The sequence below is a fragment of the Oryctolagus cuniculus genome, chromosome 3 (assembly GCF_964237555.1).
Source record: "Oryctolagus cuniculus chromosome 3, mOryCun1.1, whole genome shotgun sequence".
Taxonomy (NCBI): Eukaryota; Metazoa; Chordata; class Mammalia; order Lagomorpha; family Leporidae; genus Oryctolagus; species Oryctolagus cuniculus.
Genome location: NC_091434.1, coordinates 159,768,184 through 159,793,086, shown reverse-complemented (window position 1 = coordinate 159,793,086; position 24,903 = coordinate 159,768,184). Strand labels below are relative to the sequence as shown.

Below are 24,903 nucleotides of genomic sequence, written 5' to 3'. Positions count from 1 at the left end.
CCTGATTGCCCTAGCAAAAACTTCCAATACAATGTTAAATAGAAATGGCTAGAGTTGACATCTTTGCCTTGTTACTGATCTTATGAGGAAGGAATTCAGCATTTCCACCTTAAGTGTGATGTTAACTGTGAGATTTTCTTAAATTCTTCTTATTAGGTTGAAGACTTTTCTGTTTCTAATTGGTTGGTTGCTTTTATCATGAAAGGGCATTGGTTTTGTCAAATGCTGCTTTGCATCTACTGAAATAATCATAAAGTTTTTGTCCTTTATTCTATTAAATGGTACACTATATTAATTCATTTTTGGATGTTAAACCAACCTTTATTCTTATAATAAATCCCACTTGATCATGGTGCACAATTCTTTTTCATATATTGCGGAACTTAGTTCGCCATATTTTTTAAGGATTTTTGTGTCTATTCATATGGGATATTGTTCTGAAGTTCTCTTGTGATCTCTTTGGTTGGTATCGGAATAATACTTGCCATATAGAAGGAAATATTTCCTCCTTTTCTATATTTTGGAATAACTCCTGAAAGAGTATTTGTTGACTGTTTTTTGGTGGAATTATCCAGTGAACTATCTGGACCTGGGCTTTTTTTTTGCACCCACCAAAAAACTATCCAGTTTTTTCCTTGCTAATACAATCTCTTTACTCATTGTAGATCTATTCAGATTTTCTATTTCTTTTTGAATTGTATACATAGTTTGTGTCTTTCTAGGAATTTATTTTACCTATAATATCTAATTTGTTAACATACAGTTGTTTGCAGTATTGCTTCTTATTCTTGTTCATTTCTATAAAGTCATGAATGATGGCTCTTTATTCTTGACAGTAGTGAGTCTTGTTTTTTTTCTAAAGGTATTGTCGACCTTTTCCAAGAATCAATGTCTGGTTTTACTGATTTTTCTCCATTAAAACATTTATTTATGCTCTAATCATTATTTCTTTTGCTCTGCTTTTCATTTAGTTTTCTTTTTCTAATTTCATGTCCCTAATCTTGCCCTCTTTCCCAACTCTTCCTCCTCAACTGTTACCAGTCATTTGTGTACCTGAAACATGAATTTGATATCACTCAGATATTTAAAATATTCTAATTGTTCTCATTTCTTAGAGAGTAAATTACAAAATCTGTAGGCCATTCATGACCTTAAGCAGTTTACCTTATCACATCTTTCCACTCACATCAAACCACCTGCAGTCATAGTGTACATTCTATCTGTCCCAATGTTCCTGTGTTGTTTGAATTTGTTGCGCTTTTCTCCTACTTAGAAAAATTCCTCGTTTTACTTGTCACCCACCATCTTCGGTTGGTTATTGCCTTTTCCTCGCGACCACACATTTCTTTTAGAACACTTACTAAGCCGTTCATTGATACAGATCTTCATTCTGTGGATCCCGGAGTGTGAGATCCCGCTTTACAGATTCCATCCCGGAAACGTGCAGATAGGGGGCGCTCAATCGCTGGTGTGGTATCGCGTCCGCTGGGAAAACGAGACAATGGAAGATGTACTGCAGCCAGGGAAGCCGCAAATAATCACCGGGCAGCGCCCCACACTGCATGCTGCTTCGGTTCCTAAGACTGAGGATACAGACAAGGAGCACTTTGGTCGATGTGAATTCAGCTCCACTACTGCTCACCTTCTTTAAAAAATGATTTAATTATTTATTTGAAATCAACTAAGGGAGGTTGAAGTCGCCAAAGGCTAAGCAGAGTGCAGGTGTCTACAGCGACTGCATCGGAGATACTTTTGGTAGTCTGGAGTGTTTCCCTCAACTTTGGGCAAGCCAACAGCCTTAGTAGGGACAGGGCCGAGACATAACACAGGTTAACACACGACCCTCCCGCCAACGGTCCCCAAGCCGAGCGTGGCCCCTAGTGTATTCATTGCGGGTGCGTCAATTTTCTTCTTTTGGGATTTGTGGGGCACAGCGTTTTGCTCTTTCGGAGATCTGGAGTAAGCGAAACCAGTTTCCAAGGTGTCGGAGAGGCGGCTTCCGCGGTCGATTGAGCAGGTCTGAGCGAGGTTTCCATAAGGCTGCATGTTCTCGGCTCCTCGATTGAGCAAGTCTGAGCCAGTTTCCCAGAAGGCTGTGCGTTCTCGGCTTCTCGGCTCAGCCATGGCTGGTTTGCTGAAGAAGGTGAGACAAATGGAGGTCACTTTGGGAATTGAGGGTGTCAGCCTGGCTTCAGCCTGACAGCCCGTTGCCCCGGGGGTGCGGGCTGAGTGCTGAGGTTTGGGGTTTTGTCCACGCACTGTTCTCGGGGTGATCAGGCTGGGGACTCTGCGCGGAGACGCGGAACTTTGCGAAGAGGCTTGCCCGACGGGCAGCGGGCTTAGACCAGGTTTAGCCTGGGAGTCGCGGTTTTGCAGCTCCGTCGCGTGGTGGACGCGTGGAAACCACAGTAAACAGCATGAATCGTGTTTTGTTTTTGAACAGACCACTGGCCTTGTGGGATTGGCTGTATGTGAAAGTCCACACGAGGTAGGTACTTTTTTTTTTTTTTTTTTTTTCTAATCCTCAAGTTCCCAAGGAAGATTGGAGCCCTGTGACCTTGTGTGTTGCAGCGTTAACCGGATACGGATATTTCAAACCCCAAACTACAACCCGCTCTTCAGGGCAAGAGCGTGATCCGATGCACCGCCTTTCCTGCAGACTCTTTGTTAAACTGTATTTCTAGAGATGTTTTTTTCCCCCTTGGTTTCTTGTAGCTTCTCTCTTGTCAGCGCCCTCCTAAATCTGTATCTTTCTTTTCTCTTTTTGATTTTAAAGATGTATTTACTGGAAAGGCAGTTACAGAGATAGGTCTGCCATCCTCTGGTGCGCTCCCCAAATGGCCCCAACTGCAGGAGCTGAAGCCAGGAGCTCCATCGGGGGCCCAAACACTTGGGTCATCCTTGCTTGTCTCCCAGGTGCGTTAGCAGGGAGCTCGACTGAACGTGGAGCAGCAGGTACTGAGACCTGAGCCCCATGGGGTGCTGGCCCCATTTCTGTATTTCCTCCTTTTTCATTTGTCTCATTGTGTCTGCGTGGGTGGTGTAGATGGTGTGCCTTTACCCTTGTACTGGGTCGTCTTTCTAATCAGCATTGAGGAAAGCTTCCATCAAAAAGGAAGCTCCTTTAAATCTTCTCCAATAACCACTCCATTTCTCTCCTTTTTATACTTATTCTCTCCAATTTTTTACTTCTCCTGGAATGCACTTTTAAGGTCACTGATAATTTTCTTTGTGCCAGTCTAGTGGTCAGCTGCTTACATTTCTCATCTTAATGGATCCAGTGGCAGCATTGACACATTTGGTGCTCTCTGTCAAGCACTTTGTTGGATGTCAAGATTATTCAGTTTCCTGTTGTGAACCCCCTGTCTTTAGTTTTCTGCTTTTCTGGTTAGTCCTCATATCCTTATTTATTTATTTATACTTACTGAGAGGCACAGAGAGAGATACCCGTGCGTGTGCGCGTGTGCACACACACACACACACACACACACATCTTCATCTTACATCTGCTGGTTAATTCCCCAAATGCCCGGGAGCTGGGAACTTAGTCCAGGTCTCACATGTAGGTGGTGGGGATCCAAGTACTTGAGCCCTCACCTGCTGCTCAGGGTGCACATTAGCAGGAAGTCAGAATCCAGATGGAGCTGGGACTCTGTTAAGGGATGCAGGCAGTCTCAAGCAGCTGCATCTCTTTTTTTCTTTCTTTTTTTTTTGACAGAGTGGACAGTGAGAGAGAGAGACAGAGAGAAAGGTCTTCTTTTACCGTTGGTTCACCCTCCAATGGCCATTGTGGCCGGCACACCGCGCTGATCCGAAGCCAGGAGCTAGGTGCTTCTGATCTCCCATGCAGGTGCAGGGCCCAAGGACCTGGGCCATCCTCCACTGCACTCCTGGGCCACAGCAGAGAGCTGGCCTGGAAGAGGGGCAACCAGGACAGAGTCCGGTGCCCGACCGGGACTAGAACCTGGTGTGCCAGTGCCGCAAGGCGGAGGATTAGCCTAGTGAGCCGCGGCGCTGGCCAAGCAGCTGCATCTTAACCACTGTACCATATGTCCTTTCCTATCACGGTTTTTAATTTTGTTGTTTTTCAAGATTTAGTTCTTGATTTGGGGAGTGAACAGGTAGATGGAAGATACCTCTGTGTGTGTCTCGCCTTCTCTCTATAACTCTGATTTTCAAATAAATAAATTTATTTAGTTTTGTTTTCTATTCCTGATAGGACTGATTCTAATGATTTTAAGTACCATCTATACACTTGTCACTCTTAGATTTCCATATCAAATACTGACCTCTCAGTTTATCAAAGTCTTGTATATTTAACTGATTAGTGCACATCTGCACTTGGATGTCAGACAGGCAACCCAAACTTTGTCCAAAATGGGGTCTTTGATCTTTTCCTTAAAATCTGCTTTTCCCTCAAGTTCATTCAGCCAAGTGAATTGCAAGTCCATTCTTTTGACCCAAGTCAAAAACTTTGAAATTATTTTGGATTCTTTCCTTTATTTCACATTCTGTATGTAGAACTGCAGTAAATCCTGGAGATTCTACCTTCAACATATATCCAGATTTTTGACCATGACTCACCACCTCTCTGGTATTATAATCTGCTCTGCTACCATCATCAGTGCTGTGGGTTTTCTCATCCAGTTTCTGCCTCTAACTCTTGTTATCTGCCTCAGTTAGTGTTTTTTCATCCAGGCCACCAGACATTCTGCTAAAATGTAAGTCAGGTCATGCCGCTCCTTTCCTTAAACTCTTCCAGTGACTCCATATCACTCTAAATGAAAGCCTGGGTATTTACAGAGCCTCTATAGGTCACTGTTCGACAGACCATATCGCATGGATTTATCTTGTTTGTCTGTGTCTACTAAAATGTTGGTTTAATAAAGGCAGAGGTTTTTTCCCTTACTGTTTTATTTACTGCTGGAACTCTGACATGCACATGGTATGTCATTGGTAAACAATACCTGTTGCATGAATGTCTTGTACCCATTATGAGTTCATATTGACTTTATATTTGTTATTGACTAAGTTTGAATTCATGGTTTCTCCATCTTTCTTGAGGACTGGTACTCTGGTATCAGAATCTTTCTATTCCTGGGGCTGGGAATTTGGATATCATAGTTAATATTTCTCTTGCCTTTGTACCTTCTTCATATCCATTCCAGTAGATGAACTCTGTTGATTTTTTTTTTAAAGATCTATTTATTTATTTGAAAGTCAGAGTTACATACAGAGAGAAGGAGAGGCAGAGAGAAAGAGAGAAAGAGAGAGGTCTTTCATCTGCTGGTTCACTCCTCAATTGGCTGCACTGGTGGAGCTGCACCTATCTGAAGCCAGGAGCCAGGAGCTTCCTCTGGGTCTCCCACACAGATGCAGGGGCCCAAGGACTTGGGCCATCTTCTACTGCTTTCCCAGGCCATAGCAGAGAGCTGGATCGGAAGTGGAGCAGCTGGGACTTGAACCCAGCACCCATATGGGGTGCTGGCACTGCAGGTGGTGGCTTTACTCACTATACCACAGCGCTGGCCCCTGTTGATTCTTTTCTGTAGTAACCCTTCAGTGTGACCCCCTTTTCTGTTCCTACTATTACAACCATAGTTTTGGTCATTGTCCTTGTTTAGAGACTCGCAGCAACTTTGTTAGTGACCTTTCTGCCTCATTTGTTCTGTGATCTTTTGAACCCACTGCTAGCTTAATTTTCCTGAAACACAAATCTAAATCATTTGATTTTTCTAAATCTTTTCATGGTCCAGAGAATAAAGCCCAAACACTTTAACTTGGACTGCAAAGTCGTTACAATCAGACCTTTTCTCCACCTTTATCTCCTGATCATTTCTGTAAGCCAAATGTTGTCTACTTAAAAATGCAATGTGAATTTTAAATGTTAGCCGTGTTCAAATTGCATCCTGAATTTTCTAGAATTCACTTTTTTATTAAAAAGAAAGTTAATTTTATTTAACTTAATATTTGAAATATCATTTCAATATATAATTATATAAAATTAATGATATTTTATAGTCTTCCAGTTTTAAAAGTCCAGTAAACTTTTATACTTAACACATATTAGTTTAGACTAGTTGCATTTCAAATGCTTCATACCCATATTTGGGTAGCACTTACTGTGTTGTATAGCACAATTCAAGAAAATAGAACTATATTCTGTTTGCTTAATTTTCTACTATTTGGTCTTAATGCAAACTGCTTTCTCCAACAGCACCAGGTATATCTCAGGTGTTACCTTTCCCGTGGCCCCTAAAGAATAATAATGCTAACATTTAGTGATGCTTAAAGTGCCAGGTGCTATTGTAAGTTATACCACATCCTATGAAGCAGGTATTATTATCCCCATTTTACATTGAGGAACAAAAACAGACATGGAAGTCACTTGTCAAGTGTAGCTAAGCTGTGGAACCAGTGCTTTTCAGCAGTTGGGTGCTAAGAGTCTGCACTTAACCATTGCTCAATACTTTGTCTCTCTCTGCTCTACACATTTCCCACCCCTGCCACACTTGCACTTTACTTTGTATTGTGTTTATAACTTTCCTCTCCTGTGTCTTATAATACCTTAGGCATTCTGGTAGTAGAATTTACATCCAGTGTATCCAGCAGTGCTTAGTACAGTGTTACACATGATAGTACTGAGCAGAGTATGTTTTTACTGAACAAAAAAGTGAACGTTCTTTGGGAGAACACATAACTGAAATGCTCACAAACAGAGTGAATATTTCTTGTTTACCTGGATTGTTCTGGTTTACACTATGTTTTGACATAATGATTAATATTATCCACTTTCACTGCCTGACGTAACCTGGCTTGGATGATAAATTAGATGCCCACCCTATTCATAATGTTCTAAGACCATATTTTTTTCAGGAGAGAGAAAAATAGAGATTTAAAAAAAATTTATTTATTTGAAAGGCAGAGTTGCAGAGAGGCAGAGGGAGCGAGTGAGGGAGAGAGATGTCTTCCATCTGCTAGTTCACTCCCCAAATAGCTGCAGTGGCTGGAACTGGGCCAATCTGAGGCCAGGAGCTAGGAGCTTCTTCCAGGTCTCCCACACAGGTGCAGGGGACCAAGGACTTGGGCCATCCTTCACTTCTTTCCCAGCAGAGAGCTGGATTGGAAGTGGAGCAGCCGGGCCACAAACTGGCACACATATGGGATGCTGGCACTGCAGGCGGTGACTTTACCTGCTTTGCCACAGCACCAGCCCCAGAACAGAAGTCTCTTGCCCAGAACTTTATATTATCATCTTCTTTGCTAGAAGTTTAGAAAAAATGAGGCTTAGTCCTCTGCCCCTCATTTCTGATGACATGTGACAAGGTTTACATCACTGCAGTTTGAGCCTCCCTAATCTGAAAATCCAAAATCCAAAAAGCTAAAAAATCTGGAAGGTTTTAAGTACTGACATGACTCCTAAGTAGAAAATTGCATACTTGATTCTGTGATGGTTCACAGCAAAAACAGGGCCAACAAAAAAGGTATAAAATTAGCTTTAGGTTGTGTATATAAGGTATTTGTGAAACAAATGAGTTTTGTGTTTAAACTTGGGTCCTATCCCTCAAGATATTTCATTATGTGTATTCAGGTATTTGAAAATCCAAAAACTTTAAAACGCTTTTGAATTTTGGGTAAGGGATACCCAGCCTGTAGAATGTAAAATAGTCTCTGTTATGCAGCATCATATTCAAATACTAAATAAAGAATAAATATGCATACTGCTTTCTAAGAAAAACCTGTCTTAAAGATTCTCAAGGTTTGTGTATGTTTGTAATCTATGCATACATATGTGAAGGACTCAAGAGAAAAACAGAATTAAAAGATAAGTTTATTTTGGAGTAAAAGTTTTAAAAATTCATTTATGGTTTTTTCATAAGCATTTTCTGTGAATTTTTTGAGAACTCCTTTTCTTTGACAGGCAGAGTGGACAGTGAGAGAGACAGCGCACTGCGCTGATCCAAAGCCAGGGGCCAGGTTTTTATCCTGGTCTCCCATGGGGTACAGGGCCCAAGCACTCGGGCCATCCTCCACTGCACTCCCTGGCCACAGCAGAGAGCTGGCCTGGAAGAGGGGCAACTGGGACAGAATCCGGTGCCCTGACCGGGACTAGAACGCGGTGTGCCGGCGCCACAAGGCAGAGGATTAGCCTATTGAGCCACGGCGCTGGCAGGCTGAGAACTCAATATGTGAATAAAACTATTTATTAGCTCCTATGGGTTTTATACAGTTAGACTAAAATAAATTTCAAATTAATTTCAAGGAAAAATAAAACATTCTCAATTACATACTTATAGTATGTAATTTTTTAAAAATTATTACTTATTGTGAGTTGGGATATGCCATACTTCTTCTTACCATGTGATAAACTGATGGTGGTATCAGTCCAGTCATAATCATAAGCAACAACATTGAAATACTGTGGTTGTATGCATTTAGATATGATCATATTGATCTAATAATTACAAATACGAAATTCAAGTAAGAAACATGGAAAGAAACCTAAAAGAAAATTTGTAGTGCTGAGGACCTCATTTTGAGAAACACTGGTTTCTTTTTTTAGAGATTTATTTTATTTATTTGAAAGATAGAGTTGCAGAGAGAGGTAGAGACAGAGAGAGAGGTCTTCTATCTGCTGGTTCACCCCCCAGATGACCGCAACAGCTGGAGCTGCGCCGATCCAAAGGCAAGAGCCAGGAGCTTCTTATGGATCTCCCACGCGGGTGCAGGGGCCCAAGGACTTAGGCCATCTTCTACTGCTTTCTCAGGCCACAGCAGAGAGCTGGATCAGAAGAGGAGCAGCTGGGACTAGAACTGGCGCCCATATGGGATGCCAGTGCTTCAGGCCAGGGCTTTAACCCACTGCGCCACAGTGCTGGCCCAGAGAAATACTGGTTTCTAAGTGATTTGATTTCTGAGAAAGGTAAGGTACAATAAGTTGCTTTTCTTGGTACTCGTTGTTGACTTAGGTACAACTTTCGTTATGCAGACAAAATGTAGAAAGGTTTCCACATTTATACTTACATCTTTCCTAAGCCAGAAGGTAGGGATTTGGGGCATAGACATGAAGAAATTACAGCAAAGAAGAGTTAACTGGTTTTGTTTTGGTCAGATTTTAAAATATTCCCCTAATTTGTGGTGGTTTTTTAACCTGTGGAAATTAACATGCTTTGTCTTTTCAGAGGCTGAGAATATTGTACACGAAGATTCTTGATGTTGTTCAACAGATGCCTAAAAATGCAGCATATAGAAAATATACAGAACAGATTACAAATGAGAAGCTGAGTATGGTGAAAGTGGTCAGTATATCCGTTTTGTTTTCCTGGATTTATGATATTCAGTAGAATATTTAACAAGAACAAAAAATTTCAGTTGCTTCAAATACTTCTGTTTCTCTTAGTCTTCCTCTTATGCTTGCTTTCCATATTATCTCCCCTTCATTTAAGAAACTACTGTTTATTGGGTGTTTTCTATATGCAAGACACTATTATACATTGGGTCAGGTCTCTGGCCTGAGTTAACCTTGTTTCTGTTTTTTCTTTCTTCCCTATCTAGTTTTATTTATTTATTTTTTTAAATTAAATTTTTTAAAAATATTTTTATTTATTTGACAGAGTTACAGACAGTGAGAGGGAGAGACAGCAAAAGGTCTTTCCAATAGGTCTGATCTGATTTCATCATCATTTAAAAAAATCATCTATTATTTTTCACTTTATGTTTCTGTGTGGGAGCAAACTGTTGAAATCCTTACTTAATGTATACTAAGCTGATCTTCTGTATATTAAGATAATCGAAAATGAATCTTGATGTGAATGGAAGGGGAGAGGGAGTGGGAAAGGGGAGGGTTGTGGGTGGGAGGGACGGTATGGGGGGGAAGCCATTGTAATCCATAAGTCGTACTTTGGAAATTTATATTCATTAAATAAAAGTTAAAAAAAAAAAAAAAAAGAAAAAGGTCTTTCATCCGCTGGTTTACTCCCCAAACGGTGGCAATGGCCAGAGCTGGCTGATCTGAAGCTAGGAGCCAGGAGCTTCCTCCAGGTCTCCCATGCAGGTGCAGGGCCCCAAGGACTTGGGCCATCTTCTACTGCTTTCCCAGGCCATCAGCAGAGAGCTGGATTGGAAGAGTAGCAGCTGGTACTAGAACCGGTGCACATATGGGATGCCGGTGCCACAGGTGGAAGATTAACCTCCTGTGCCACAGTGCCGGCCCCCTCTATCTAGTTTTAAAAAATTAATTTATTTTCCTATTATGTGAAATAGAGACAAAAAGGCAGAGAAAACTCTCATATTCTTTTGTTCACTCCCCAAATATCTACAACAGCTGGTGTTAGGCCAGGCTGAAGCCAGGACTCAAGAACTCATTCTTAGTTTCCCACGTTAGTGGCAGGGCCCAAGTACTTGAGCCATTACCTGGCTGCCTCCCAGGATGTGCATTATTAGCAGGAACTGGAATGGAGAGTGAAGCCTACTCAAACCCAGACACTTCAGCGATAGGGGTTCTGGAAGTGTCAGGTGGTGGCTTAACCACTGCACAGAATGCTCACCCTCCTATCTAGTTCCTGTTGTTGTTGTTAAGATTTTATTTATTTATTTGAAAGGCAGAAAAACAGAGAGAGAGGCAGAAACAGATCTTCCATCTGCTGTTTCATTCCCCAAATGGCTACAAAAGCCAGGTCTGGGCCAGGACAAAGCCAAGAGGTAAGGAGCTCCATCCTGGTTTTCAACATGAGTGTTGGGACCAAAGTTGTTGGGCCATCCTCCATTGCCTTCCAATGTGCATCAGTAAGAAGCTTGATCAGTACTTGAACTGGTACTCCTACATGAGAATCTGCTGTCACAAGTGGTGGCCCAACTTGGTGTGCTCCAGTGCTGGCCCCTATCTAGTTCCTTAGTGATCTTTTGCTTCTTACCTGTAGAAACCAAATGTTGTTTTCTTTTCTCTAATCACAAAGTAGAGAAGAATGAAAGCAAAACAAAAATCTGTTTTCAATGAACTGTTAAAAGGAATTATTATAAAAAGAGCTTGGTTGCAATAAAAGAGGACCCAAATTTTTTTTTTTAAAGATTTATTTTTTGTTATTTGAAAGGCAGAGTTACAGAGAGAGGCAGAGAGACGGAGAGATCTTCCAACTGATGGTTCACTTCCCAAATGGCTTAGTGGTCTAGGGGCTGGGTCAGGCTGAAGCTAGGAGCCTGGAGCTTCTTCCAGGTCTCCCTGTCGGTGCAGGGGCCCAAGCACTTGGACTGTCTTAAGCTGCTTTCCCAGGTGCATTAACAGGGAACTGGATCAGAAGTGAAGCATCTGGGTCTCAAACCAGTACCCATATGGGATGCCAACATAGTAGGCAGAGGCTAAACCTGCTACAGAACACCGGCCTCCAAATTTTTCTTAATAGTAAATTATATTGGGCATTGTTATGCTGAAACTGAATGTATCCACCCAAAATTCATAGATCGATGCCTTAATCTCCCTCATATAGCCTTATTTGGAGGTGGGGCTGTTAGGGCAATGATTAAGGTTAAATAATATAAGGAAGAGGCCCTGCTTCTATAGGATCGTTGACACCAGAGAGCTGATACCTATCTCCTGGAGCAACATAGCAAGAGAAGGCCATGTGAGCCCTGTGAGAAAGCAACAGATGGCAACCTAATTGGAGGAGCCTTCACCAGACACAACCTCTGCTGTCACCTTATCTTGTACTTCAGTCCTGAGTATTGTAAGAAAATAAAATTGTGTTGTTCAAGCCACGCAGCTATGATACTGTGTTGTATGGCAGCCCAAGTGAACTAATGCAAGCTTTTTACGGTTTTGCTTTTGATCAGCTTCCTGCTGATGCATCCTGAAAAGCAGCAGATGATGGCTCAAGTACTTGAGTCCCTGCCATCCACAAGGAGACCTGGATTGAGTTCTGGGCTCTAGGGTTTGGCCTGGCTCAGCCTTGGGCATTGTGGGCATTTGGGGGAATGAACCAGTGGCTGGAAAATGTGTTTCTGTCTAAGCCTTTCAGATACCACTCAGCCTTTCAAATAAATAAGAATAAATAAGTAAACAGCATCTAAATCAAAGGCCTTACATAGATACACAGTGTCGCTCCCCCACTCCTGGAGGAACAACACCGGACTGTTTTCTTTCCCTGGTCCTTCCCGGCTTTGCTGCTGCTCCCCCGCCTCTGCGGAGGAGCGGCACCAACGAGCTCTCCGACTGGCTCTCTCAGGGGGGCTCTGCATGTTGTTTCTTCCCCCTTTTTATAGTCCTCTCCCACCAATCCGTGCTCCGCTGCCCGGGTGCTGAGCACGCCGCTTTCCTCCAATCCGAGGTTGGATCAGGAATCAGCTAATTGACGAAGCAGCTGAGTAAGATTTGTTTACTCCCTCTCAGCGCCATATGGTGGGAGATCAGACGCATAGAGTTAGTTTCAGTCCACAGTCTCAGTACTTATTTGTCTCCCGGGCGCCCCGCCATGTTGTGGGAGACGGACCCTGCTCCCCACACATAGTAGATGACTGCTGGTTTTTTCATATCTCACTATATTTCACTATTAAATTTTCATACTAGCCCTTATTTTGTGGACTTTATATAACTACCCAAAATAGTGTTCATAAACTCTGAAAGTAATTTTTATATATGCATTAAGTGGCCTAATATGTATTTCTTAAGAGATTCTAAATATAGTTCAAAGAGAATTATTCTCCTTAGTTATACAACAAATAATACAACTTGATTTGGAACTTTTATTCTTAACTTGGCAGTTGTAGAAGTAATTTTCAGATTAAAGACTGAAGGAGAATTTAATATTTCTTTGGTTTTCATGTTTTTCTTCAAGGAAAATGAACTTTACATATTTTTTCTCATCATTGAACTGTAAGGAATTTCCCTTTGTTTGCAAGGTGGATCTCTTCAATTCTGCTTTTGATTCTTTCTCGCTTTCCTTCTCAATAACCTTGTTTACTTTTAATCGTTTATTCTGTATGCTCTTTCTGTCCTGTGTGCCTATCATTATCACTCACATAGTCTCAAAATGTATTTGGCTTGTTCTTAAAAGAAAGATCTCTATGTGTTCTTTTACTTATTGCCCTATTTCTGTTTTCTCATGGCTATTATCAACCAAAGAATAGTTTACTGTCATTTTTTTTTAATTAGTACTAAGGTCAGTTTCTCTGCTATTTCAGTTACTTTCAAAAGAATTGATGTGTTGGTAGTTCTGTCATCCTTTATGTCTCACAGTGCTAGTTATAGAGTGATTATTTTTTTCAATGTATAAATTTTAGGGTACTTTTCTGCTTAAGTTCTTACTATGTTTTCCTGTTCAGTTTCTCGAAGACTGAGGTTAAGGATTTATGCTGACTTGGTAGTGTAAAACTCCCTTTTAGCTACATGATTATGGTGTACATCCATGTTTGAGAACTATGAGCTTAGAAGATAAGTCTTTAGCATGGTATAGAAGGGCTTCTGAGGTCCAGCTCTTGGTTGTCTTCTCATCTTGTCCTGTTATTTCCTGTTTTGTGCACTTTGAGCAGTATCATATTGATGGCTGTTCTGTGGATTCTAGGTATTCTTACTTTCGCATTCATTTGTATTTTCTTTTTGCTCTTCCTAGAATGCCTTTATTACTTTGTTTGGCAATTCACTATGGTTTGAGGATGCCTTGCCTAGATTTGGGTGCTGAAAGTTAATGGCCAATGTGATAGTATTAAGAGGGAGGGCTTTTTAGAAGTGATTAGGCCATGGGGATTCCTCCTTTTGAATACGAGTGAGGGTCTTATAAAAGAGACTTCATGCAATGTTTGGTGCTTGCTTACCCTTCTGCCTTCCATCATGTAAGACTGCAGTGTTCCTGGCACCTTCATCATGGACTTCCCAGCTTCCAGAACTGTAAGAAAAAAAAACTTTTGTAAATTACCCAGTCTCAGGTATTTTGTTTTAGCAGCAAAAATGGACCAAGAGGGGCTGGTGCTGTGATGCAGTAGGTTAATCCTCCGCCTGCGGTGCCAGCATCCCATATGGGTGCTGGTTGTAGTCCTGGCTGCTCCTCTTCCGATCCAGCTTTCTGCTCTGGCTTGGGAAAGCAGTAGAAGATGGCCCAAGCACTTGGGCCCCTGCACCTGCATGGGAGACCTGGAAGACGTTCCTGGCTCCTGGCTTTGGATCAGTTCAGCTCTGGCTGTTGGCGGTCATTTGGGGAGTGAACCAGCAGATGGAAGATCTTTCTCTCTATTTCTCCCTTTCACGCTCTGTAAATCTATCTCGCAAATAAATAAAAAATAATAATAATAAAAAAATGGACCAAGAAGCAATTCTTAGTCCTAGAGAGTCATCACTTCCTCTGTGAAGCCTTTTCTTTTCCTCCCTAAGCAGAGTTTAAGGACTTAACTCACTTTTCAACTGTACCATGTATGTTGGTGTCTCCTCTGCTAGTTATAAGCTGTTTATGAATGCTATTTGATTCATCTTTATATACTAAGAATCTAGCATAATACCTGGCACATAAGGTCCCTAAGAAATGTTTGTTTATTCAGAGGGCTAAATATAAATAGAGTTTAATAAGCCCAAGTACTTTAGAACAGTTGTGTCTCCAATCCTGTTTTTGTAAAATCACAGATTTTAAATCCTGTATAGAGTTACAAGAATATTGTTATGATTATGAAGTATTTTTATTAAAGCATACAATGAAAATAAAAATAAATATTGCTTCAGGTTATTACTAGGGAAGATAGCAATAGCATATTGGTGGAAAATATTGGTTTGTATCCTATCCAATATATTCAAATACTTATTTGGAGTGGCTTGCAAAGTTGACCATATTTTATATTATAATGTTTTTATCTGTAACATTGGTATAATTATAATAATAGCTACCTAGAACACTTATTGTTAGCTGCCAAACACTGAATAAGGTAATATATGTAAAAAGTGTATCCTTGTCCTGGGCACATAGTAAACATTCAGTCATCAGTATTTTATTTATTTATTGGTATTTTATTTACCATTGGTAAATAAAAATAGTATTGACTGAGTATTATGACAAATTTTGCTTTTCCTGACTTGAAAATATTGTTGAACGTTCCTTGCCTTTCCTGAGTCTCTTATAATGGTGATCAGCACCTTATTTTGTGTTTAATTTTTGTCTTCATAGATAATTTTGGGTTAAATAGTCTGTCTCAAACTTGCTTGTCCATTTTTTCTTATTTGTCCCTTCTGAACTATTTTTGTAAAGTTTTTTTTAACAGCTGCAAACAATTTTTATGTTTTCACTGAGAGGCAGAAAAGAAGGGAGGGGAGGGAGAGAAAGACACACAGAGAGCTTCTCATCTCTGCTGATTCACTCCCCAAAGTCCCGCAGTGGCCAAGACCAAGCTGGGCTGGAGCCAGGAGCCAGGAACTCAGTCTGTGTCTCTGCGGATGGCAGGGACACAGCTTCTTAAGCCATCACCACTGCCTCTCAGAGTCTGTATTAGCAAGAAACTGGAATTAGGAATTAGGAGCCAGAGCCTGTGAGTCCACATCATCTGATGTGGTACACAGGTGTCTTAACCAATGTCTGAACTTGTAGGCTAAAGCCTGCCTCTTAACTGTCTTTTATTTATTTAACTAAGAAGCACTGGCTATGTCATATGATTTTAGTGATAGCAGCTTGTGCCTAGATGGTGGTGAACAAAACAGAAAAAAATTCTTGTCCCCTTGGAGATTGCGTGTTAGTGATGAGAGGAAAAAAAAAAAAAAAAAAGAAAGAAAAAAAGAAAAAATAAGATGGTTAAGTGGAAAGCAAACCAAGTGGGTATGGGGTTATGAATAATAGGTATTGGTTTCCTGTGGCTATTATAACATATTACTATGAACTTCATGTCTTTTTAAAGACATTCGAAGTTTGTTGTCTTAAATTTCTAGAGACTAAGAAGTGTGAAGTTAGTATTAGGGACTCAAATCAACATATCAGCAGGCTGATGCTTCTGGAAGCTCTAGGAGAAAATCCAATCCTTTTTTCCAGTTCCTAGTGGCTTTTAGAATTCCTTGACTTGAGGCTACATCACTCCACTTTCTTCCTGCATGGCCACATAATATTTTCCTGTGTGTAATTTCCTTCAGCCTCTCTTGAAAGGACACTTAAATTGTATTTAAAGCTGTCACCAGTAAGCCAGGAAAATCTCCTTAATTGCATCTATAAAGTCTTTGTCATGTAAGGTAACATTCCCAAGTTCCAGAGATTAAATTGGAGGTGTGTTGTGTGGGATATTATTCAACCAACCACAATATAAATTATGAGTAGTCCTCACCAAGAAGGTGATATTTGAGCAAAGATTTGGGAGGAGTGGGAAGGTAGAAGCCGTGCAGCAGTATCTTGGACCATCTAGCAGATACTCTGAGGCATGAACTTGTCAATTCCTGTTTTTAAAAATCTTCAAGTATTTTTTTCTCTTTCTGAATTCTATTTGTAAGTCCAGAAACCATCCTGATAATGAAAAAGCCTTATTCACTTATGTGGGTATATTGTAGGACATGGTTTCTGGCTCATAGTTCCCAGTCTACTAGAAAATTAATAAATGTCATTGTTTAGCAGTTAAGATGCTGGTTTAGAAGCCTGTGTCCCAAACTGTGTTTCAGGGTTTGCAGTGCAGCTGTGACTCCTTGTGCCAGCTTCTTGCTAGTGCAGATACATGGGAAATAGTGGTGATGACTCAAGTAGTTGATTTCCTGCCATCCATGTAGGAGAAAGGGATCAATTTTCTGGCTCCCACCCAGCTGGCATTTGGAGAGTGAGCCAGTAAGTGGGAGCACTCTTTTTGTTTCTCTCTGTTGTGAATATTCTAGTTACTGTTTTGGCATTTCCTTCTAAAAACATTTTATTAAAAATATTGTACATAGGGTCCAGCGTTATGTCATAGCAGGTAAAGCTGCCACCTGTTGTGCTGGCATCCCATATGAGCACTGGTTCCAGTCCCAGCTGCTCTACTTCAGCTCTCTGCTGTGGCCTGGGAAAGGAGTAGAAGATTGCCCAAGTCCTTGGGTCCCTGCATCGCATAGTCGTTGGGCCCCTGCACCCATGTGAGAGACCAAGAAGGAATTGGCTCCTAGCTTCAGATGAGTCCAGCTCTGGCCATTGCAGCCATCTGGGGAGTAAACCAGCGAATGGAAGACCTCTTTTTTTTTCTTTCTGCTTCTGCCTCTCTGTAACTCTTTCAAATAAATAACTAAATCTTTTTTTTTTTTTTTTTTTTTTTTTTTTTTTTGACAGGCAGAGTTAGTGAGAGAGAGACAGAGAGAAAGGTCTTCCTTCCGTTGGTTCACCCCTTAAGTGGTTGTTACAGCCAGTGCGCTGCGCTGATCCGAAGTCAGGAGCCAGGTGCTTCCTCCTGGTCTCCCATGCGTGTGCAGGGCCCAAGCACTTGAGCCATCCTCCACTGCCTTCCCGGGCCACAGCAGAGAGCTAGACTGGAAGAGAAGCAACTGGGACTAGAACCCAGGATACTGGTGCTGCAGGCGGAGGATTAACCTAGTGAGCCGTGGTGCCGGCCTAAGTAACTAAATCTTAAAAAAAAAAATATTGTACATAAAAACGGGCAGAAATCCTAAGTATAGAACTTAATCAGTTTTTATGAAGTGACCACACTCAAATTAATGAGCTATTTCTAGAATACCCAAAGCCTTGTTTTGAATTTCATATAAATGGAATCATTAGTAGGTCCTCTTTTGTGTATCATTTCTTTTTGTTTATTTTGAGAGACTCATCTATATTGTTGTGTATAGTTGTAGTTTGTTCATTCTTATTGCTATATTCTGTGATATAATACCATAGTTTTTCGATTCATTTTGTTAAACATGTTCATTAGGGTTGTTGCTAGTTTGGGGCTATAATTTGTACTGCTGTGAACATTCTGGGTCATAGGATAGCATTGACTTTTTAATGTTAATACTCTCAGGAAATGTAGGAAATACTTAGAGAAACAAAATGATATTTTAAAATTTATTTTTAAAAGACTGCATTAGGTCTTACCTAAGCCTGCATCATATGTCTTACTCCTTGGTAAACATGTCAGTAAATATTTAACACATTAGTATTAAGACAGAAAAACAATACAATTACAGAGATATGCGATGGATTTCCACCAAGTTGGTGAAAACTTAGTAAGGACAGTGCTCAAATGCCTGCAACAACTAGAGCTGGTCAGGCCAAAATCAGGCCAAAACCAGGAGCCCTGGATGCAATCCATGTCTTCTACGTGGGTGGCAGGGATCCAAGTACCTGAACCATTTTATATTTATATATATATATATATATATATATATATATATATATATATATTTATTTATTTTTTTTTCCTGCAGCCAGACCAAATTTATTCAGAGAAAATAAATCTGCAGAGGTGGAAGACCAACTGCTGGCCTGCACAGACTGGACACATGGCAGAAGGCTCCAACCCCAGGGGCTGGACCTTTTTGTATCTTAGCAGGGCTGGGCGTGGGGGTGGGGGACAGTAGGCAGAGGTGAGCTTCCCCATATTCGTCTTTCAAGTGTAGCCATTACCTTTTATCTCCCTGAGTGTGTATTAACAATAAGCTAGAATGGAGAGAGGAGCCAAGATTTGAACACAAGCACTCTTGATATGGGATGCAGGCATCCCAAGCAATGGCTTGATGACTGTGTCAAGTGCCTGCCTGTTTATTTTCTTTTGTAATATATAGGTTTTTAAAATATAGGATACTGCAACATTCAGGTGTGCTCTTTTTTTTAAAATTTTTTCTTTCTTTGTCCCCTTCCAAAATTGTAGGAATCAGATGTTAAAAAATTAGAAGACCAGCTTCAGGGTGGCCAAATAGAAGAGGTGATTCTTCAGGTAAAGAAAAAGTTGAATATAGATGTTTGGTTTCAAATGTTGCCTTTAAATAGAGACAAAACTGACATCTTGAATAGGAAATTAAATTTGTTTTTTATGTTGACTCATGAAATGTAAAATGATTTAAACATAGAAAATGTGATGTTTTTAATGTGTAAGTCAATTAAATATTTATCATTGATTCTAGACTCTATTTCTGAAGGTTCATTGGAAGTTTGAAATTTGATTTTCTTTGAAAAAAAATTTTTTTTTTTTTTGACAGGCAGAGTGGATAGTGAGAGAGAGACAGAGAGAAAGGTCTTCCTTTTGCCATTGGTTCACCCTCCAATGGCCGCCATGGCTGGCGTGCTGCAGCTGGCGCACCGCGCTGATCCAAAGGCAGGAGCCAGGTGCTTCTCCTGGTCTCCCATGGGGTGCAGGGCCCAAGGACTTGGGCCATCCTCCACTGCACTCCCGAGCCACAGCAGAGAGCTGGCCTGGAAGAGGGGCAACCAGGACAGAATCTGGTGCCCTGACCGGGACTAGAACCTGGTATGCTGGCGCCGCTAGGTGGAGGATTAGCCTATTGAGCTGCGGCGCCTGCTTTTCTTTGAATTTAGTCAGCACATTCCTGTTAGCCTTAACTTAGTTAAATTAAGTCTTACTGTTATTTTAGCAATGTTCTCTTTTTAGATGCATTTGCTTATTTTAAGAGCTTGGTATTTTTTTTAATATGTAAAAATACAGATGTTTGAATTTAAAATTAAAATGTGTTTTTATTTTTGGTTATTAAGCACTTGGTCAAGTTAAAAAACTATTTTTAGTTGCAGAATGTATTTGAATTTGATTTTACATTGTTACTCAAATATTAACCTTGACAAGAATAGGTGTTTGATAGTAAAATTTAAGCATCCTTGTCAAGAGCCACTAGGATTAGAAAACTTAATATTTTTATATTTAGAATATTTAAGTCATTTTTCCTTCTTTTTTGCTGTAGTCATACGTATGCAAGAAATAAGACAAAATCCTGCAGTTTAATTTTGTTTAACCTGAATCTGAATTTTTCCTTTTTCATTGATCATGGATAAGGTACAAAAATGAATAGGCTAGAAAAAATACTGATTTGAATATTCAAGGTTGGTTTTTAAAATCATCTGCATTTTTGTTGAAAAATACAATTTTTTTTTTATACTACGACCAGAGTGAATATAACTTCTTAATGGGTTAAAGTAATCATGATAGGTTTCACCTCACCCCTGTTAGAATGGCCTTTATACAGAAATCAACAAACAATAAATGCTGGCAAGGATGTGGGGGAAAAGGTACCTTAATCCACTATTGGTGGGAATGTAAATTGGTAAAGCCACTATGGAAGACAGTATGGAGATAGTTCAGAAATCTGAATATAGAGCTACCAAATGATCCAGCAATCCCACTCCTGGGAATTTACCCAAGGGAAATGAAAGCAGGATATGAAAGAGTTTTCAGTACCCCCACGTTTATTGCAGCTCCATTCATAATAGCTAAGATACGGAATCAACCCAAATGCCCATCAACTGAAGACTGGGTAAAGAAATTATGGGATATGTACACTATGGAATACTACACAGTGGTAAAAAATGAAATCTGGTTGTTTACAACAAAATGGATGAGTCTGGAAAATATCATACTTAGTGAAATAAGCCAGTCCTAAAGGGACAAATGCCATATGTTCTCCCTCACCTGTGATAACTAATAGAGCACCTAAAAGGCAATCTATAGAAGTGAAATTGACACTTCGAACAGCCCCTGTTCTACTGTTCAGGAACAGTTTTTTTTTGTTTGTTTTTTTTTATATACTGTTTGCTAAACTCTTTATTTAACCTAGAGTTAAACATCTGTGTATAAAGTCAACTGAAAATAGATCTCAGTAAAAAAATAAGAGTGGGAATAAGAGATGGAGGAGGAAGAGGGGTGAGAAGATGGGTGAGAGGGCAGACATGGTGGGAAGAATCATCATGTACCTAGAGTTGTAATTATGAAATGTATGGTTTGTAACTGTACAGCTGTATAGTTCTGAATACATTCCTATGGACTTACTTCTAAAGGTACAGTTTAAAAACTTATCATGAGACCCCAAATCCCCCTCGGCTGTGTGGTAATAATACCATCTTATAGGATTGAGTGTACGGTAATAATGGTAGATAGAATTAAAAGGGAGTGAATTCTCCAACATGGGAAGCAATCCACACAGCAGACTCATAGAATGACAATTACTTTAAATCCCACTCTGACCTCAGAATCAGCCCTTAAGGCATTCTGGTCTAACTGAAAAGCCCACAAGAGCATTTTAGGAATGGAGAGCCCAAGATACTGTTGTAAAAAATGTCCTGCAAAATGGACCTCTGTGGGTGAGACCCCAGTGGAAAGAAGTGGTCATCAAAGAAGGAGGTACTTTTCTCTGATGGGAGGAGAGAACTTCACTTTAATTATGGCCTTGTCTAAATACTGATGGAGTTTGTGGATTTAAAAGGCTTCCATAGCCTAGGCAGCTCATGTCAAGTGCCTTGGGTGATCACTGACGTCATATATAAGAGTGTTAATTGTTAAATTAACAACAAGAGTCACTGTGCACTAACTTCCCATGCAGGACCTTTGTCTTCAAAGTGTTGTATTAAAATGTATAAAAATAAAATGTCTCAATGCTTGCTTGCAAAAGAGGTATCATTGTTGGGTGCTTCTTTAAAGTTAATGAAGTTTCTAAAGAAAAAATAAAGAAGTGAAAATTAACTTCAAGATGCAATGACTTTGAATAGCCCTTGTCTCGACTGTTGAGGAACAGTTTTTTTTTTTTCCCTGCAAATTGTTGAACTCTTAGTATAGAGCTGGTCTTCTGTGTATAAAGTTAATCGAAAATGGAAAAAAATGATGATAAATTGTTTTCTGTTTCTTAAAATTTGGTGGGATATAATATTAGACTAGGTTTATACTAACCCAAAGTACATGCTAAAATTAGCTTCCTGAATAAGTCTTTTTCATCAGAATGATTTTTTTATTCCCTGTTTTATATAATTTAAGTGCTGAGTGTGCAGGAAGATAACTCCTTTTTGTTCAGTGAAACATGGTTGATAGCTTGGAAAATAATTGAATCAAATGCTTTGCAATTTTTTTGGTAGAAATTGTACTTTTAAATATTTTTTACATAAAATTAAAAATATTTTGCTATTATGAATAATAGTTTGATTAATATGGTTGTACAAACATCTTTTTCCATTTTTCTGTTATTTGGATCAGAACCTTAATTACTAGTCATATAACTCACATATAAGTTAAGTTTTGGTCCGTATTACCAGATTATTTTATAAAAAGCTTAATTTCTCGTGCCACAGCAGTATTTCAGAAATATCTATTATAGCAAGTGTGTTGGTAAGAGTGTTGTTTTAATTTAATGAGGAGAAATCATTTCTCATTTCTTCTTTTTTTAATTGTGCATTTTCTCCTCAATTAGTAGTAAAGTTATAATTTTAAAATATGTTCTTATATTTTGTGTTTGATAAATAATCTCAGTAATACTTTGTCATATTTCAACAAACTTTTTAAAGTACCTTTATGCTTCTGGTCCTCAGAGAACTTGTGAAACACAATTGGTATTAAAATCTAACAAAGTAAACTTTTGAACACTAATTACAACAGATATCAAATATGTAGAAATCAAAAGATAGCTTTTCTTATGATTATGTAGCTGTGAGAACTAAGGTAATTTAATTAAGTATTGTTAATTTGATAGTAGAATGAATCATGAGATAATATTATGAAAGTAGTAGCTCTGATAGTTAAATTTCATCACTAGCTGAGAACAACTGTTGGAAAGTAAAATCAAATGATCTTTTTATAAATTTTTACTAACAGGCTGAAAATGAACTAAGTCTGGCAAGAAAAATGATGCAGTGGAAACCATGGGAGCCATTAGTGGAAGAACCTCCTGCCAACCAGTGGAAATGGCCAATATAATCATCTAAAATTATGTGATTTTGATAGGTTGATGGGAAACTGGTGTAATTAAATGTTCTATTATATTTAAAAATGTTTCCATGTTATTGACATCTTAGTCAAGAAAACTGAAAAGGGGCATAGTTAGGAGACTAAATTAGTTATTATGGTAAGAGTCTTATGAATCAGTTTTTGACTTATAAAGTATTTGCTCAGATTATTTCAGAGATGGTATTTATTGAACAGAGAGGTTGTGGGGAGATTTGAGAGTTAATTAGAAAAATTCCTGTTAAGTCTTCAATTTCAATAGAGAGGCCATAATCAAAAGGCTATATCTTTAGGAGAGTCTTCAATACATCATTTAGTTTTTTAATTATCCAGAAAAATTTGGGAGGAAAGGTACTTAGTTGTTTTTGTCTAAACAATTTTTTTTAAAAGATTTATTTATTTATTTGAAAGAGCTACAGAGAGGGAGAGAAAGAGAAAGAGGTTTTCCATCTTCTGGTTCACTTCCCGAGAAGGCCACAATGGCCAGGGCTGTGACAGGCAGGAGCCAGGAGCCAGGTGCTTCTTCCAGGTTTCCTACTTGGGTGTCTGGGGCCCAAACACTTGGGCTGTCTTCCACTGCTTTCCCAGGCCATTAGCAGGGAGCTGGTTGAGAAGTGGAGCAGGTGGAACGTGAACTGGTGCCCATGTAGGATGTTTGCATCACTGGCAGCACCTTTACCTGCTACACTACAACACCAGCCCCTAAACAAATTTACAGGTTAGTGTTAGAAGTGAAGTAGTAAGGGTGATTATATTTAGTTGTAAGAAAACAGCAAAAAGGGTTGGTGATAAAATTTTATGTTGTGGTTAACTTCTCTGGCTGTGATCAGATGTTTATAAAGTAAAATATAGATATATAATTATATTGATTGCCATATTCATTATTAGTGTATTAGTTTATATTTGAATTATTCCATTTGCAATTGCATATTTTTAACATTTTATTATTGTTACTCTATCATCTTTGCGTAGATATTATCTACCTTTAAATTAGGATTTATTATACTATTGAGGAAATTTATTTGGTACTTGAAATTTTTTTATTGTACAGAGGTAGTTGGAAAAGCTTTTCACTTTTTTAGTTTAAAGAAGTTACCTTTCTGGCCCTTATCCATTAATTTTATCGGTCAATACAACCACATCAGAAGAGAGGTAGAATTTCCTTTTTAAAATGGCTGTTAAATGAGTTTCTCCAGATTGTCTGGCATACAAACAGGCTTATATTCAAAATACCTAAGTCATATGGTAGAAGTTCAAAGTGGAATCACTAAATAGTTTTCACTAAATTTCTAATATAAGTGCAGCTGTATCTCTAAAACAGAAGACAAATGCTATTTGAGGAAAAAGAAGTCAGTAAGCTTCCCGTTAAACAAAATTACTTTTCGTGTGTCCTCACCTTTTTCCTTCTCCCCCATCAATTCTAAATATCTTAATCTAACTTGGTATTTCTTCCCTTCATAGACAGCGGTTTTGTTTTTCGATGTGTGTTCATGTTTGTGTGTTTTGCTATGTTTTGTGACAAACCATTCCTTCAGAATGATAAAAATTGCATTTTTCCTTTTTTTTGGTACATTTCTCCCCTCACAGAACTATAAAGTGAATGTTAATAAAAGTATTAAATAAGGTGTAGAGGAGTTACTTCCTCGCAGATTATAAGGCAACTTCTTCTGCAAGGGAAGTGGGAAAAAGCCTTCCTGGCAGCCAGAAACCCAGGGATCCTTTCTTCCTGTAATATTGCTGCCAGCATGAACTCAGTAAGTTCAGGCTAGTTGTTGGCTCTGAGATGGCCTGTTTTTGCAAAAGAAGTAGAATTTCTTTCTTTCATTTGTAATTTTATTTTTAAATTAAATTTGAAAGTTAGAGAAGGAAAGAGACAACTTCCTATTGCTGACGCACTCCCCAGATGCCGGCAACAGCTATGGCTGGGCCAAGCTTCAGGCAGGAGCCCAAAATCACTCTGGGTCTCACTCTTGGGTAACAGGGACTCAATTACTTGAGCTAGCACCTGCTGCCTCTCCAGGTTTGCATTAGTAGGAAACTGGATTGGAAGCACAATCAGGACTCAAACAGAGG

The 24,903-nt window shown here is 39.3% G+C and overlaps 1 protein-coding gene across 1 annotated transcript; it reads left to right on the top strand.

Moving 5' to 3' along the window:
• Window positions 1–960: 960 nt before the first annotated feature.
• Window positions 961–24,457, top strand: NDUFA5 (NADH:ubiquinone oxidoreductase subunit A5). Its single transcript, XM_002712094.5, has 5 exons — window positions 961–2,143; window positions 2,444–2,488; window positions 9,183–9,299; window positions 18,769–18,834; window positions 22,702–24,457. Exons 1-5 carry the CDS (start codon window positions 2,045–2,047, stop codon window positions 22,801–22,803), a joined length of 429 nt encoding a protein of 142 aa, XP_002712140.4. The 5' UTR covers window positions 961–2,044; the 3' UTR covers window positions 22,804–24,457.
• Window positions 24,458–24,903: the final 446 nt, after the last annotated feature.

Excerpts from the sequence above, each read along its gene's own strand:
- NDUFA5 (XM_002712094.5), top strand. The coding sequence starts at position 2,045 with ATGTTCTCGGCTCCTCGATTGAGCAAGTCTGAGCCAGTTTCCCAGAAG. Across the intron at positions 2,144-2,443 it reads TGGCTGGTTTGCTGAAGAAG|ACCACTGGCCTTGTGGGATT; the intron begins GTGAGACAAATG and ends GTTTTTGAACAG. Across the intron at positions 2,489-9,182 it reads TATGTGAAAGTCCACACGAG|AGGCTGAGAATATTGTACAC; the intron begins GTAGGTACTTTT and ends TTGTCTTTTCAG.